At 35.8% G+C, this 12444-nt stretch overlaps 1 protein-coding gene across 1 annotated transcript in view; it reads left to right on the plus strand.

Moving 5' to 3' along the window:
• GABBR2 (gamma-aminobutyric acid type B receptor subunit 2) overlaps positions 1 to 12444 on the plus strand; it is a 488684-nt gene that overhangs the window by 229258 nt on the left and 246982 nt on the right. Inside the window, exons 5-7 of the mRNA XM_086740482.1 lie at positions 1338 to 1403; positions 7171 to 7362; positions 8496 to 8732. Of these exons, the coding sequence (XP_086596608.1) occupies positions 1338 to 1403; positions 7171 to 7362; positions 8496 to 8732 (495 nt within the window). The remainder of the gene's footprint in view (positions 1 to 1337; positions 1404 to 7170; positions 7363 to 8495; positions 8733 to 12444) is intronic.

Genomic DNA, 12444 nt, shown 5'->3' on the forward strand with positions numbered 1-12444 from the left:
GGGTTTTTTAAAATTGAATCTCATCATGTTATAAAATGAAAAGGACTTTATTCAATTTTAAGTTTAATAATTGAGTGCTGTGTCATTTATTTTTAAACCAAACTTTGCTATTCTTTTTTCAAATATTAAATCTACATTTTTATGTTCAGAGAGGTCAGGCGATTCAGAGTTGGAGTTCCAAGAGCGACCAATATTATTTTTAAAACATGGAAAATAGAAATAATGGACAAGGGGTTATTTTGCTGTGTATTTTCTAAATCTATTTATCATCCTTACAAAAACTGTAATACTATTGCTGTAATTTGTGTAATTTGTTTGTTTAGTTTCATATGACCTTGTTAGATTTGTTTAAAAAGAATCTAATCCATTTCAATGCGATTTACATTCCTTTATCAGTCTGTGGCTAAATATAAAAATAAAGAGAAGCAGGCTTACTGAAAATGCACAGGTTCAGAGTGAGCAAAGTGTATTATTTACTTTCTGACTTTAACTAAGCTAAAAGTGATGCTAATTTCATGCACTTAATTGCAGAAGCATTCTAGTGCCTTTCTGTAATGTCCATCACAATATTTTCTGCTGAACAGGAAATAATCATTGAAATTATCTAAACTGAAAATCTTTGATAAATTGATTTAATTAAAAATGAAACATTTTTTTTGCCACTGAAATTCACACTGAATCATTTTTTCTTTTTCCCTTGGAGAGGGAAAGAGCTATTAGCAATTCTAACCAAGTGTTTTGTAAAAGAAAGGAAAACTTTGGTTTGCTCAAACTTTTGCTGAGAACTCAACTTTTGTATGAAATAGAAGGTAATATTGTGTGACGTAGAAGGTAATATTAAGTTAAGATAGTCTAAATATATCTGTTCTGTGTTTTATAGAAGTTAGTGGCAATTTTTCACAAGAAAAATGCTATCCCAGTTCCTGAAGAAGTATTTTCCTGCATATGCAATGTGCTTTTCCTGAATGTTTAGGAATATTTTCTTAATATGTTTCTAAGTATGAAAACAAAATGATCTCTCTTGACTTCAGTCATAGATTCTTAAAGTGCGATGATTTTTTTTTAATGTGTGGAGGTGGGAGGGAGGAGGAGAGGATGGATTGACAATGTGTTATAGTGACTGTAGAGAAAATGTTATATGAGTAAAACCTTTAAAAATTGTCTCTTGCAGTATTTCAAGTTCTTGAACTTACGGAAAATGAAACTTACTGAATTAATTTTGCTATCTGCAACTGTAATCTGTGCTAACTCTCTACGCGATGTGAATGGCCAGCTGAAGTGGTTTCTGGAAAGGCTGTGACTATGTTTAATTACCATGTATCTTGTTCAATATGCAGGGTAATGATGTTCGGATAATCCTTGGCCAGTTTGATGAGGAAATGGCTGTGAAAGTTTTCTGCTGTGTAAGTAAATATATTTAATTACATATCAGAATAAAGAATGGGTTACATTTGAATATGGGGTTCAACTCTCTCAAGGTTTATAACCTCATGAGAGGTTACACATGCTTAGCTCCATTTCTGTTTCAACGAAATACTCTGTACTTGACTTAGTGGAATTTAGGTATGGACTGCATGCTTAGCTGCTTCTTATTGCTTTCCTGTAGTGGAATTAAATGCCAAATCAAGCTTGGGCATTTCTCTTAATGTCAGATCCAGGGAAACACTTGTGTATGTAGCAGCAGATACAGAGAACTGCAAGATTTGAATCTTGTCCAAGAGTTGTGTTCTGGTGGTAATGTCTGCATGTATGTGGGTTTGCATGTTTTGCTTTGAAAGAATAAGAAGTTCAAGCAGCTCCTCTACAAGCTAGCTAAGCAACCCTAATAATTTCTGCTACTCAAAATGTTGCTAATTGTACAATTGTCATTCACTTCTGACTGCTGTACGTTTTATGTGTTTTACACAAAAGCAAATATTAGTTAGTAAAAAATAAAGTTCTCTGAATTAAAGGCAATGTGGTAAGACCAGCATACATAGAATTCCCTATCCTCGGCATTTGTTTTTGTATGTGTGCTGCAAACACGCACAGTGTGATTGCCATTGAAAGTAGCAGGATTAAAATGCAGATCTTTATTTGTTCCTGCTCAAAAAAAAAAAAAAAAGTCCAAAACAGGCAGATTTTAGTGGCCTAAATTTTGTATTGCTATTGAATTCTTAGTTTAAATAACCAGATTAATCCTGTATGAGCCAAGAACACAATAAATATAATGTAAAAGTAATAATGATGGCATCTAAATTTCAGAGAGTGTATTTTAGTGTTCACTTAGAGAGAGACAAAGTTACCTATCCAAGCAAAGAAAGAAAAGGCAGAAGTTCAAAATCTGAGTGCTGTGTGTGCCTCAGCCACATGCTGGCTCTTATTCAACAGCTGTCCCAGATGCTGTCAAAATTTGGAAAGGAGATTTTAGAGTGTATTTGGAAGGAACATAATCTATTTGCATCCAAAAGGAAATGGAAGCATTATTTTCTTATTCATTCTTTTCATCTCTGGTCAGTCTTTGTATACACATCTTTTGGTTCTGGCATTTAAATTGGATTGACAGAGAGAATCTCCCATTTTTCCATTCCCTGAAGAATGAATGGTGCTTCCATGGCCCCGCTCCTCTTCAGATCTCTTGCAGCTGGGCTGCTTTTCCCCAGCTAAGGGGTCTCCATCAGAACTGTGTTCCAACCCAATGTTAGACAAGAGTTTGGCCTTGCTTGTGCCACTGCATTTAGTATCCGGTTGCCTTCCTCTGCAATCCTTTTCCGAGTCCATGTGACTGTGAGGCCAGTGAACAAATCCTAGAAGTCCTCAGAGAGGCAGGATATCCTCCTGTCTGCACCACTTTAGTCTGAAGGATTTCTGGTGGGGGATGTCTCTTTCACATGAATGTCCGCTGCAGCTTTCTGCGGCGACGGTTTGGTACTAACATGGGAAGTGTGCGTAACTCAGAGTGGCTTAAAGAGTGATGGCTACTTCTGAAGTACATTAGTGTCAAAAATAATAAGGTGGATATTCCTGGAGTCCGGAGAAATCTGAGAGATCTTGTACGTATGCTTGTATAAATGTATTTATGCGAGGGGTTCAGCAGGAGACTGAATGCAGGAGAGGGCAGTTCAAAGTAGGTCACTTATGTATTAATGCACTACAATATTTCAGTAAGCTTGTTATTAGTCATAAAATATATTGTTGACTCATGCACTCCTACAGCTGTATGTCTAAGAGCACAATAATTTAGATATGTCAAATTTCTTAACCCCCTTCCCTACGTCTATCTTCAGACAGGTTTGACTTGTGATTCTCCGCTACACTTTGCAGAGTGGCTGATGTCAGCCACAGAAAGCCTTTGAGTTTGTTGAAGGAAGGCACAAAATATATATATTTTTTTTTCCTGATTGTGGTTATAACTTGAATATTATTTGCTAATCATTTATGCAGGTGGGAAAAATTTTAAAGTCTGTCTCTGTTTTCTTTCTGAATTCAGCAATCATATGCTGTGAGGTTTCTTCAGGACATCCATTGGAGTTTATATGCTCATTTTGATTTTGCCTGGCTATTTCCTCCCCTCCCTCCTTGAACACACACACACACACGCACACACACAAGATGCAGAGCACATACAGATAAATGGCCTAAAAGATAGTCTAATTAGGTGGCAAACTTTAAAAACGTGACAGGACTAATTCAAGCCAAAGTGAATGTTAGCAGATGTTTCCTACCGTGATTTAAATAAGCTTAGCTATTCATTTAACACTAGTGTCAAAAGCAGTTAGCAATTTTAATTCTATGGAAAATCTTAGCTTTGTAATGTTGTTTTCACCTCAGTGGGATGAATGTGATGTTTTTCATGGAATAGAAATTAGGGTATTTTGCTCAAAACTTAACACTTCAACAATCAAAATGGTCAACTGTGTTGGAGAGACATCATCTTTTTTTTTTTTTTTATTTGAAATTGGATTAACATGAAATTGCATCTTCCTGATGACAACTTCAGTTCTGCAGAAAATTTTATTTAAAAAAAAATGTTAGTGGGAATGTTTCCAATGTATTCCCTTTAAGCCATGGAGATGATGCAGTATAGCCATGCACATATCAAGGCTGACACCCACCTAGCTGATACAATTATCTGTCTGAAGACAATTGAAGAAGATTACTATTGTGCATAGGTCACTGCATGAGCTTTAGGTTCTTTTAGTAAACATTTAATAATAACTAAACCCAGGCTTAATCAGCACGGGTGATACAAAAGGACTGGACTCTTTTCTTGTTGAGCTGATAAAGTTTTACTGCTAAGCCTCTGTTTTGGAATTAAAGGCACCATTGATTTTTTAATGAGAAATGGATGAAGATTCATTGCAATTCAGAAGTCTACAGGCTTCTGTAGGGGTAGGATATAGGATGTTTCCATGCTGACATGATGGAAACAACAGAAATTCAATAAGGGTCAAGTTTTGCAGGCCCTTTTATACAAACTGCTAGTAATTGTTTACTACACATAGAAGGATCTCTTACAGACATTTCTTTGTTTTAAATAAGCATCTCTTTACAGATTCAAACAAGAACGAAAAGTTAAAAAAAAAATTGAAAGATCAGTCTCACAAGGGCAGAAAATGTCCAGGCCAGTTTCCTGGCTGCTTGACCACAACTCAGGACTTTGCAGCCTAGGTAGGGCACACAGGGAAGGTTAGGGAAGATGTATGACTACTTTCTGCTGTTCTGATGGTATAAAGCACTTGTAAACCTTCTTTGCCTTGCTTTTGTGAGCCAACAAATCTTCCCCTTAGAAGCTAAAACCTGTAAGAAGTGGTCTGTGTGCATTCAAACAGCTCAAGAAAGATCTGCATGTTTCAAGGAAAATGTATCTTTTAAGCATCAAGATCATCTCCATTTAGCAGAATCGATAGGGAAGAAGTGGTGGCAGAAAACATTGTTTTGAAACAAGTCTTCTCGAACAAAGCACTGAAAAGCCTGCACACTAACAACTGTGCTGTCACTGGAAAAGTGACTGCATGATCATGGTGCTCAGCTTTGGAGGACCTGATTTTGTTCCTCCTTCTTTTGCCTTCCTCACATTACCCTTTGAACCCTACCGTTCTACCAGATGATCTTGAATGTAGAGTTACCAGCTCTTAAAGTGTTTGAGTTTTGTTTTTTAAAGCAAAATCTAGATGTGCAACTGAATTCTTGCAGTAATGTGGAAGTTTCAGTGCAACCTTGGGAATGATCCCTTGTTTCCAGGATGGAATTTCTGGCTATTTTGAAACTTTTTATTTTCAGCCCATATCCCAGGACTTTTACAGATTATGCAGGAAACAGGCTCAAGTGCAACCAGAAAAATTCCAATGACTCAAATTTCAGAATATTAATAGCCAATACCTTCTTGCAACTCACAATTTCATCCTTTAATCTGTATAGAGCAGGGGAAGCTCCTGATGATTGTCCTAAAAGCACCATTTGGTGTTAATTGGTGTCCTCCGTGATTTGAAAACTGTCAAATAAAAGACACTATATCACTGAAAGGTCTTGAGTTACTTCATTGTGTAATGGAAACTCTTTCAAAGATCAAAAGGTGTTGCAGGATGGGATTGCTGTTTTCCGCACAGGTGGACCTGGGATGCAGTGTCGCCATAGCTGTAGCAGGAGTGGAGGTGGGCAGGAATGCAAAAGCAGATGTGTTTCTGGAAGGGTAGAATTAATAAGCAAGAGAAAAGCAAACAGTTTATGTGGATTGTGGAATAAGAAAGATATGAGATGCAAGGCACTGGGTTTCACACAGGAGCACTTTCAAGTGACATTGCATACAAATGCATTAAATTTGATTTTGGCTGAACAAAAGCTCCTGCAATCAGGGGCCAAACAAATCTGCTTTGTGCACAATACATTTATGAACCAGGTTGACAACATTATAATAGCCTTCACAGATTTAAAGCCCAATTTTAATTTGAGCATTAGCGTATTTAGGAGGCTGACCTGTTTTGTATTTTTTTGTTATTCATCTTTGTGTATCTGATAGGCTTTTGGTATGATCTTTGGGATACTTTTCAAAACAGTTATGTTCTGAATGACTAATATGTCCTGTTTGCATTCTCATCCTTTCCTCCTTCTGTAACATTTTCTGTGAAGATATAGCAGTTTTCCAGTTAAGAACGTTAATGTTACACCATGAATTTCTAGAAATTGAAATTTTTATCTTCTAAGTATGTCTCGTATCTCCAGTATTGCTTATATTAGGAGCCAAAGCAGCATGAAACTCGCTGTTTTGAAATGAATTCTAACTGAAATGTCAAAAGAAAAATACCCAGTTACAAGACTGGTTACAGTGAGAGAAACATCTGACATAAAATTTACTGATTTTATCCTAGAACACTCTTCACAATGGAACAGAATATCTATTGTGAATAAATCAGCTTTTAGGCACAACAGCCTGACTGTTAAAGTATTTGTTTCCTGTTATATGTATCTGCTATGTACTGAAAGGAGATAACCATGATTTCAATATCCTGGAGTACAGTGGGCTGTATTCAGTATTCAAACAATATAAAATTTCACCTAAAGAAGTTTCTTGCTGAAAAAAAAAAAAAAGAAATTACTGAAATCTGCTTGCTTTATCAATTTACTATTGACTGATGCTCCTCAGAAGAAGCTGCTTACTTAATGTCCCTCTGGTCTCTGTTTTAGCACAGTCACATAATTCATATTTGCAACACTGTCATTTGATGGTGCCTAGGATCCAACTTGTTTAAGCTTATCCTGTTTTGTGTGGTGTTTAGGATCTTATTAGGAAGATAATAATTTAGTTTAAATGTGGTAGTATGATGGTCCTACCACTCATAATAGTAGAGTTATGGAAACATTTTTATGCAAATACTATGCCTTCTCCTAGTATTCCTCTTTATCTGACCCATTTTTAGAATCAGTATTTTCTTTTCAATAAATGATCTATTGAGAGCAAAATAAGTTCTAGTAAATTTTCTTCTTGTGACCTGAATTTTGGACAGGAATCTTCAAGAAAGTCTTCATTATTAACAGGTAATTCTAAACTCATCAAAATACTAGTGTGTCCTTCAATTATGACATAATTTCATTAATAATGGAAAAAAAACAGAAGAAGAAAAAACAATTACTTTATATTCAGTACGTCTGTTACAGTGTCTATTACCTTTTTTATTTTTTCTTTCTTTGTAGGCTTATGAGGAAGAAATGTATGGCAGCAAATATCAGTGGATTATTCCAGGGTGGTATGAAAACCTTTGGTGGGAATCCTGGATTAATTCCTCACAATGTCTCAGCAAAAATCTTCTTGCAGCCATGGAAGGTTATATTGGAGTGGATTTTGAGCCTCTCAGCTCAAAAATGTTCAAGACCATCTCAGGAAGGGTTAGTATTTTTCCTCCAATTATTTTATTATGTCATCAATTGTCTCACCAGTGTCTTCACAACAAAGCACAGAGGAAGGAGGTGAAGCTAAAGGGTTCTTTTGCAAAGAGACCTGGCAGTCATCATGGTTAAACTCGTCTTTCCACTGGTTTGCAATTTTTAAATATTTAGAAATCAATTCCAGTTCTCTATAGGATAAGGAATTATTGAAGTCCTTTGCCTCAAATCTATCCTGTTCCCCCTGTGTGAACATTACTGTTAAATGTACAGTAATTCAAGTACAGCTTGAATTACAGTCTGCAATATCACATGCTGCATCATGTCAACGTAAATAGTTGAGAATAAAAACAGAAAACTTTTTTCTTTAACCCTAATCCTGCAAATGGCTAATTTAAGTGGTGATTTGTGCCTCTCAGAACTAGGGGGGCGAGACTTGTTTTAAATATGTAAATATGTGGTGTTTTCATAAAGTACGTAACATTTTATCACAAAACAAATGCCTGTAAACCCTAGCCAATGAATAAACATGCCTGCTTTTGCTGCTTTTCATCTTTTTTCGTCTTTCATGCCTTGCTGAGTGAGCACGAAAGGCAACTTTACAAAAAGGGAACTCATCCTGAGATAGCACACCATAAAGAGCATAGTAAACTTGTAAAACATAGACAAATTGCCACTCAAATAATTTCATATTAAGCAAATAGTGGCTCAAGTAAAGGTTATTTGATTTGCATTATCCTTTAAAGTGTAATCAGACCACTAATTTGCAGGGATACAGACTTTATTCTCTGTTCTGGTATTATGCCTCACGAGTATGCTGCTAGCTTTGGCTGAACTGAAGCCTTTTGTACAAGAGCAAAATAAAGCAGGTTGTCCTTCCAGCAGAGAAGCAGAACAACTGCTTTTCAGTCTCTTTGTCTCCTAGGTCTCCCTCCCAGTCTCACCATCAGTCTTGAAAGTCAGGCAACACATGTTTTTTGAATTTTAGTTTCTTTCCTGAAGTTTGTTTTGGCAGCCTGAACTGTATTAGTCATGCATGTCTCTAAATCAGAGAGTGTGGTTCAAGGTGTAGGTTTGGACTTGAATCTGTAGAATGTTAAGTATTGAGGTAAAACTGAAGCTTTTCTCCTTTGCAGACTCCACTGCAATATGAAAAGGAATACAATGCTAAGCGTGGTGATGGGCAGTCCAGCAAATTTCATGGTTATGCCTATGACGGAATATGGGTGATTGCCAAGACTCTGCAGCGAGCAATGAAGTATCTCAATGCCACCAACAAGCACCAAAAAATTGAAGATTTTAACTACACAAATCACAAACTTGGCAAAATTTTTCTGGATGCTATGAATGAAACCAACTTCTTTGGAGTAACGGTAAGTCCTAACTAGCTGCTTGTGGGCTGGAGGAAGCTTGTGGTTTTAAGTCAGTAGCTGAAGCTAGCATCAAATTTTAAATACTCTTGAAAAAGAAATACAGTTGTGTATTTGATATATCTTCAGAGCTTCCACAGTTCTACTTTATCTTAAAAATTAGTGTTGCCTTGAGACTCTTGCTCATTACCTGTCTTCTGATGCCAAGAGATGACACTGTACAATTCCTCAGTTATCAGGTTTTTAAGCATGAATATAGTCTGAATTAAGAACTCAGAGTGGTCTCAAGAGAATCACAGGTGTTGCAAGATGCAGTGACCTTTTAAGTGACTTTTTTAGCAATTGAGGAGTAGGTGGACTATGATCTGAAAATACCTTCTCTTTCCCTCCATCATTTATTTTTGGTAATAGTTTATAGTATACTAAAGCCTCCAACTCCAGTGCTGTACATCCTAGATAATCTTAAAACATACTTCTGTTGCCATTTAGGTTTATTTATCATTTGTATTTTTTCACAGTCACATACAAAGCATATTGGCTGTGACTTAAGAAGAACTGGTCACATGTAGTAATAACCTAATTCTTTTTTTCAGCTGCAGCATTGCACATTCATAGTAATTTTTTTTTTTTTTATTGACATTACTTCTAGTTGTTAGCAGAGTAAAATGGGCAATAGGAGTGTGGCCCTAAAACTTCTTGACTACTTGATTGTATTTGAGGCAAGGTCAGTCAGAAGTTAATGGCGCATATGTGTTCAGGCATGTGCAGAGCCAGACTCCTTCACCGAGAGAGATGAGCAAATTGCATTTCAGGCAGAATGGTCTTCACAGTTTCCAATAGCAGCAAACAAGGAACCTACTGGAACACATTTCATTAAGCAGTGTACTTGGGCTGCAGCATGGCTAGATAAGGATATCAGCGTTTTGAGGAAATGTGCATTTCAGCGGTGCACAGAGAGAGTGCTTTTAGGTACCTCCTTGCATCAAGGGTGTGCAGACGGTTGGCATCCTTTCTGCCACTGTGCTGGCAGAATTCTGTCCCCCCTGTTACTTTAAATTGTCTTGGATATCAGTAAACCTCAAAACATGTTGAAGTAGCAGAACTAAGTTTCTCATGCGTGTCACAAATTGGTTCAAGGAGGGAGCACCTATGCATAGACATCAACAATGAGTGCAGGCTCAACATTTTGGTGTTCTTAATTGCTGAAGAAGTCTACGCTTTATATCACAGTACAATTTGAACTAATTTAGGATTTGTAAATAAAAAGCAATCATATGGCAAGACAATACTAGAATCTAGTTGCCTGTACAATATCAATGTTGCTTTCTTTTTACACTGAATTTGACTGAAGGTTTCAGTAAAAGAATTGTGTGGTTATGGAATATCCTATTGCATCCATAGTAGGACTGGATCTGTGATAAAACTTTCAGTCCGTAGCAGCTATAAACCAGATTCTGCAGGGACACAGACATCTCTGTCCTGAGTTATTCCAAGTACAGTATGTCTCAATGTGGATGAAATTGCATATTGCTATGTAGCTCCTTTTTTTTTCTTTCCCCATCTTAGCCTTCTTTTGCCTGCTGTCTAGTCTTGACAGCCAATTATGGTAAAATAGATAGTTTTCACCAGCACTACTTAATTGCCCTTCGCTGCTCTCTCCCCCCAAAAAACCCATAAAACCTCTAAGATGAAGAAGGCTCTTTTATATTAGTTTCAGAGACAGAAGCAAAACCTTAAATATGAACTTCGTCCCTTTAGGGAGGGAATGAATCCAAGTTTCACCAACCATATTCAACCGTGTTTACTTTATTCGCTTAGGCATAATGGTTTTTAAAGAAATTACTACACGATTATTCACTGCATTTAGTGCTTGTCTGAGGTGCTTTGTGTAAAGCATTTCTCTTTAAGATTGGTCAACCAAGTGCTTGTGACAATGCACAGCCCAAATCTGGTATTTGCAAGGATCATGCTTCTTGTTTCTAAAATACATTCATGAAAACATTTTAATCAGAATGATATGGAGAGAAGAAAATCTATAGCAGCTACAATTTCTTAGGATATAATTAGAAGTTATATACCAAAGTTTTTTCCAGACAGTGTGAAGAAGAAGAATTTTATAGCAGATATTAAAAGTTTTGCATTAAAATGTTCAGAAAGTTGAAGGAACAGATTGATTCTACTAGAAAGATTTTTAAAATTTTTATTCCTCAGTCTATTAAATTGCTGTCATTTGTGACCTAATTTAAAACTGTCACTGGAGCCTAAGTTTTAGGTCTTGGTGTGCCAAGTCTCATTTTAACATTTTTTTCCAGAAAAAAAAAAAGTGGTTTAGTATAAAATTTTTACAATTTATTTAAAAAAACTTATTGTAAACATGAAAAGAACATTTATTCTAGAATATCCGTGCCAAATATAAAATGAGTTTCTGAAAAAGGAAGAAACAAAAGGATGGACTTAATCTGATCAATCTTCAAAAACTCATCCAGTGGAATAGTAAAATATGTTGTTGATTATTAGGTAAGAGGAGAAGGTAGGCAAGAAGCTATAGATAAGAATCCAAAAATGCAAAATCTATGAAGAAGAGGCATCTTTCATTATGCTTTCAGTGATATCAGAAACAGTCATGTCATAAATAATAAATTCCTTTGCCCAATTTTAATTTTCTTTGTTAATTAATTAATGTTTATTATTAGTAAACCACAAAAAATATAATCGCTCTTGAGTGGTGGTTTTTTGTGGAATTTTTAAAACAAATTTGAAAAGACTAACTGGAATTGAAGTATGCTAGTTCCTGGTTGCACAGAATGTAATTTTTTTCAGTATTCTGTTCTTTTTTTCTTTCTTTCTTTCTTTCTTTCTTTTTTTTTTTTTTAAACATTAGTGAACATTTAAAACATTTAGAGAACAGTTCAGGCTATTGCCCAAAGACTTGACAGGACTAATCCTCCTTTTGAGCATCAGAAACTCAGTATATAGATGTTACTTATTATAATTCTATTGTCAGAAATCTATTGGCAAAAAAATTATAGGTGTTCCTTAAACATGCCTGAAGGTTCTTCTCTTTTTCTGGATTTTTTTTTTTTCTCTTAACAAAGTGATTCCTTCTGTTATTTTTCCTTCATGCTTATGTCTGACTTGCAGTCATGTTGAATACCATATTTTTTTTTCTCTTTTATTTTGAATATAGAGTAAGGAAAACATACCTGGTATTTTATCAGAAAACAGTAATATAGTTATCTACTACAATTTTTCAAAGGTAAAATGGATACTGTTTTACAGGTACCAAAGGACTTTGTGATAAGAAATGCAATAGGAACAGGCAAAAGACATGCAGGGATGTGGCTACAGTTTTGTTAATCTGAATGTCCTAATTCTGCAGTCAGATCCCCTGATGTTGGCCGTTTTCAAATCGAGTAAGGCATTATGTGGTTAGGATGGTCCATCTGCAATGACCAGCTTTCAGGACAGGAGTCCTTTTGATTTGAGACTAGCTTGGCATTCATGCTTTACATTTTTCTAATTCCTTACTTACCAAAGCACTTACTTGTTTTTGAAACAAAAATATTGAAACAAAAAAAAAAATCTCTTAAAGGATTTTGGACCATTTTTTCCACTTTTCTTAATCCAGATAAAGCCAGTTTTGTAAACCGAATGCAACCCTGCCGCCCTAATGGTTTATAAACTGCCAGATGCCTGTTTCCTTGCTAAATGTATT

This window comes from Chlamydotis macqueenii, chromosome 2 (assembly GCF_036417535.1).
Source record: "Chlamydotis macqueenii isolate bChlMac1 chromosome 2, bChlMac1.mat, whole genome shotgun sequence".
Lineage (NCBI taxonomy): Eukaryota > Metazoa > Chordata > Aves > Otidiformes > Otididae > Chlamydotis > Chlamydotis macqueenii.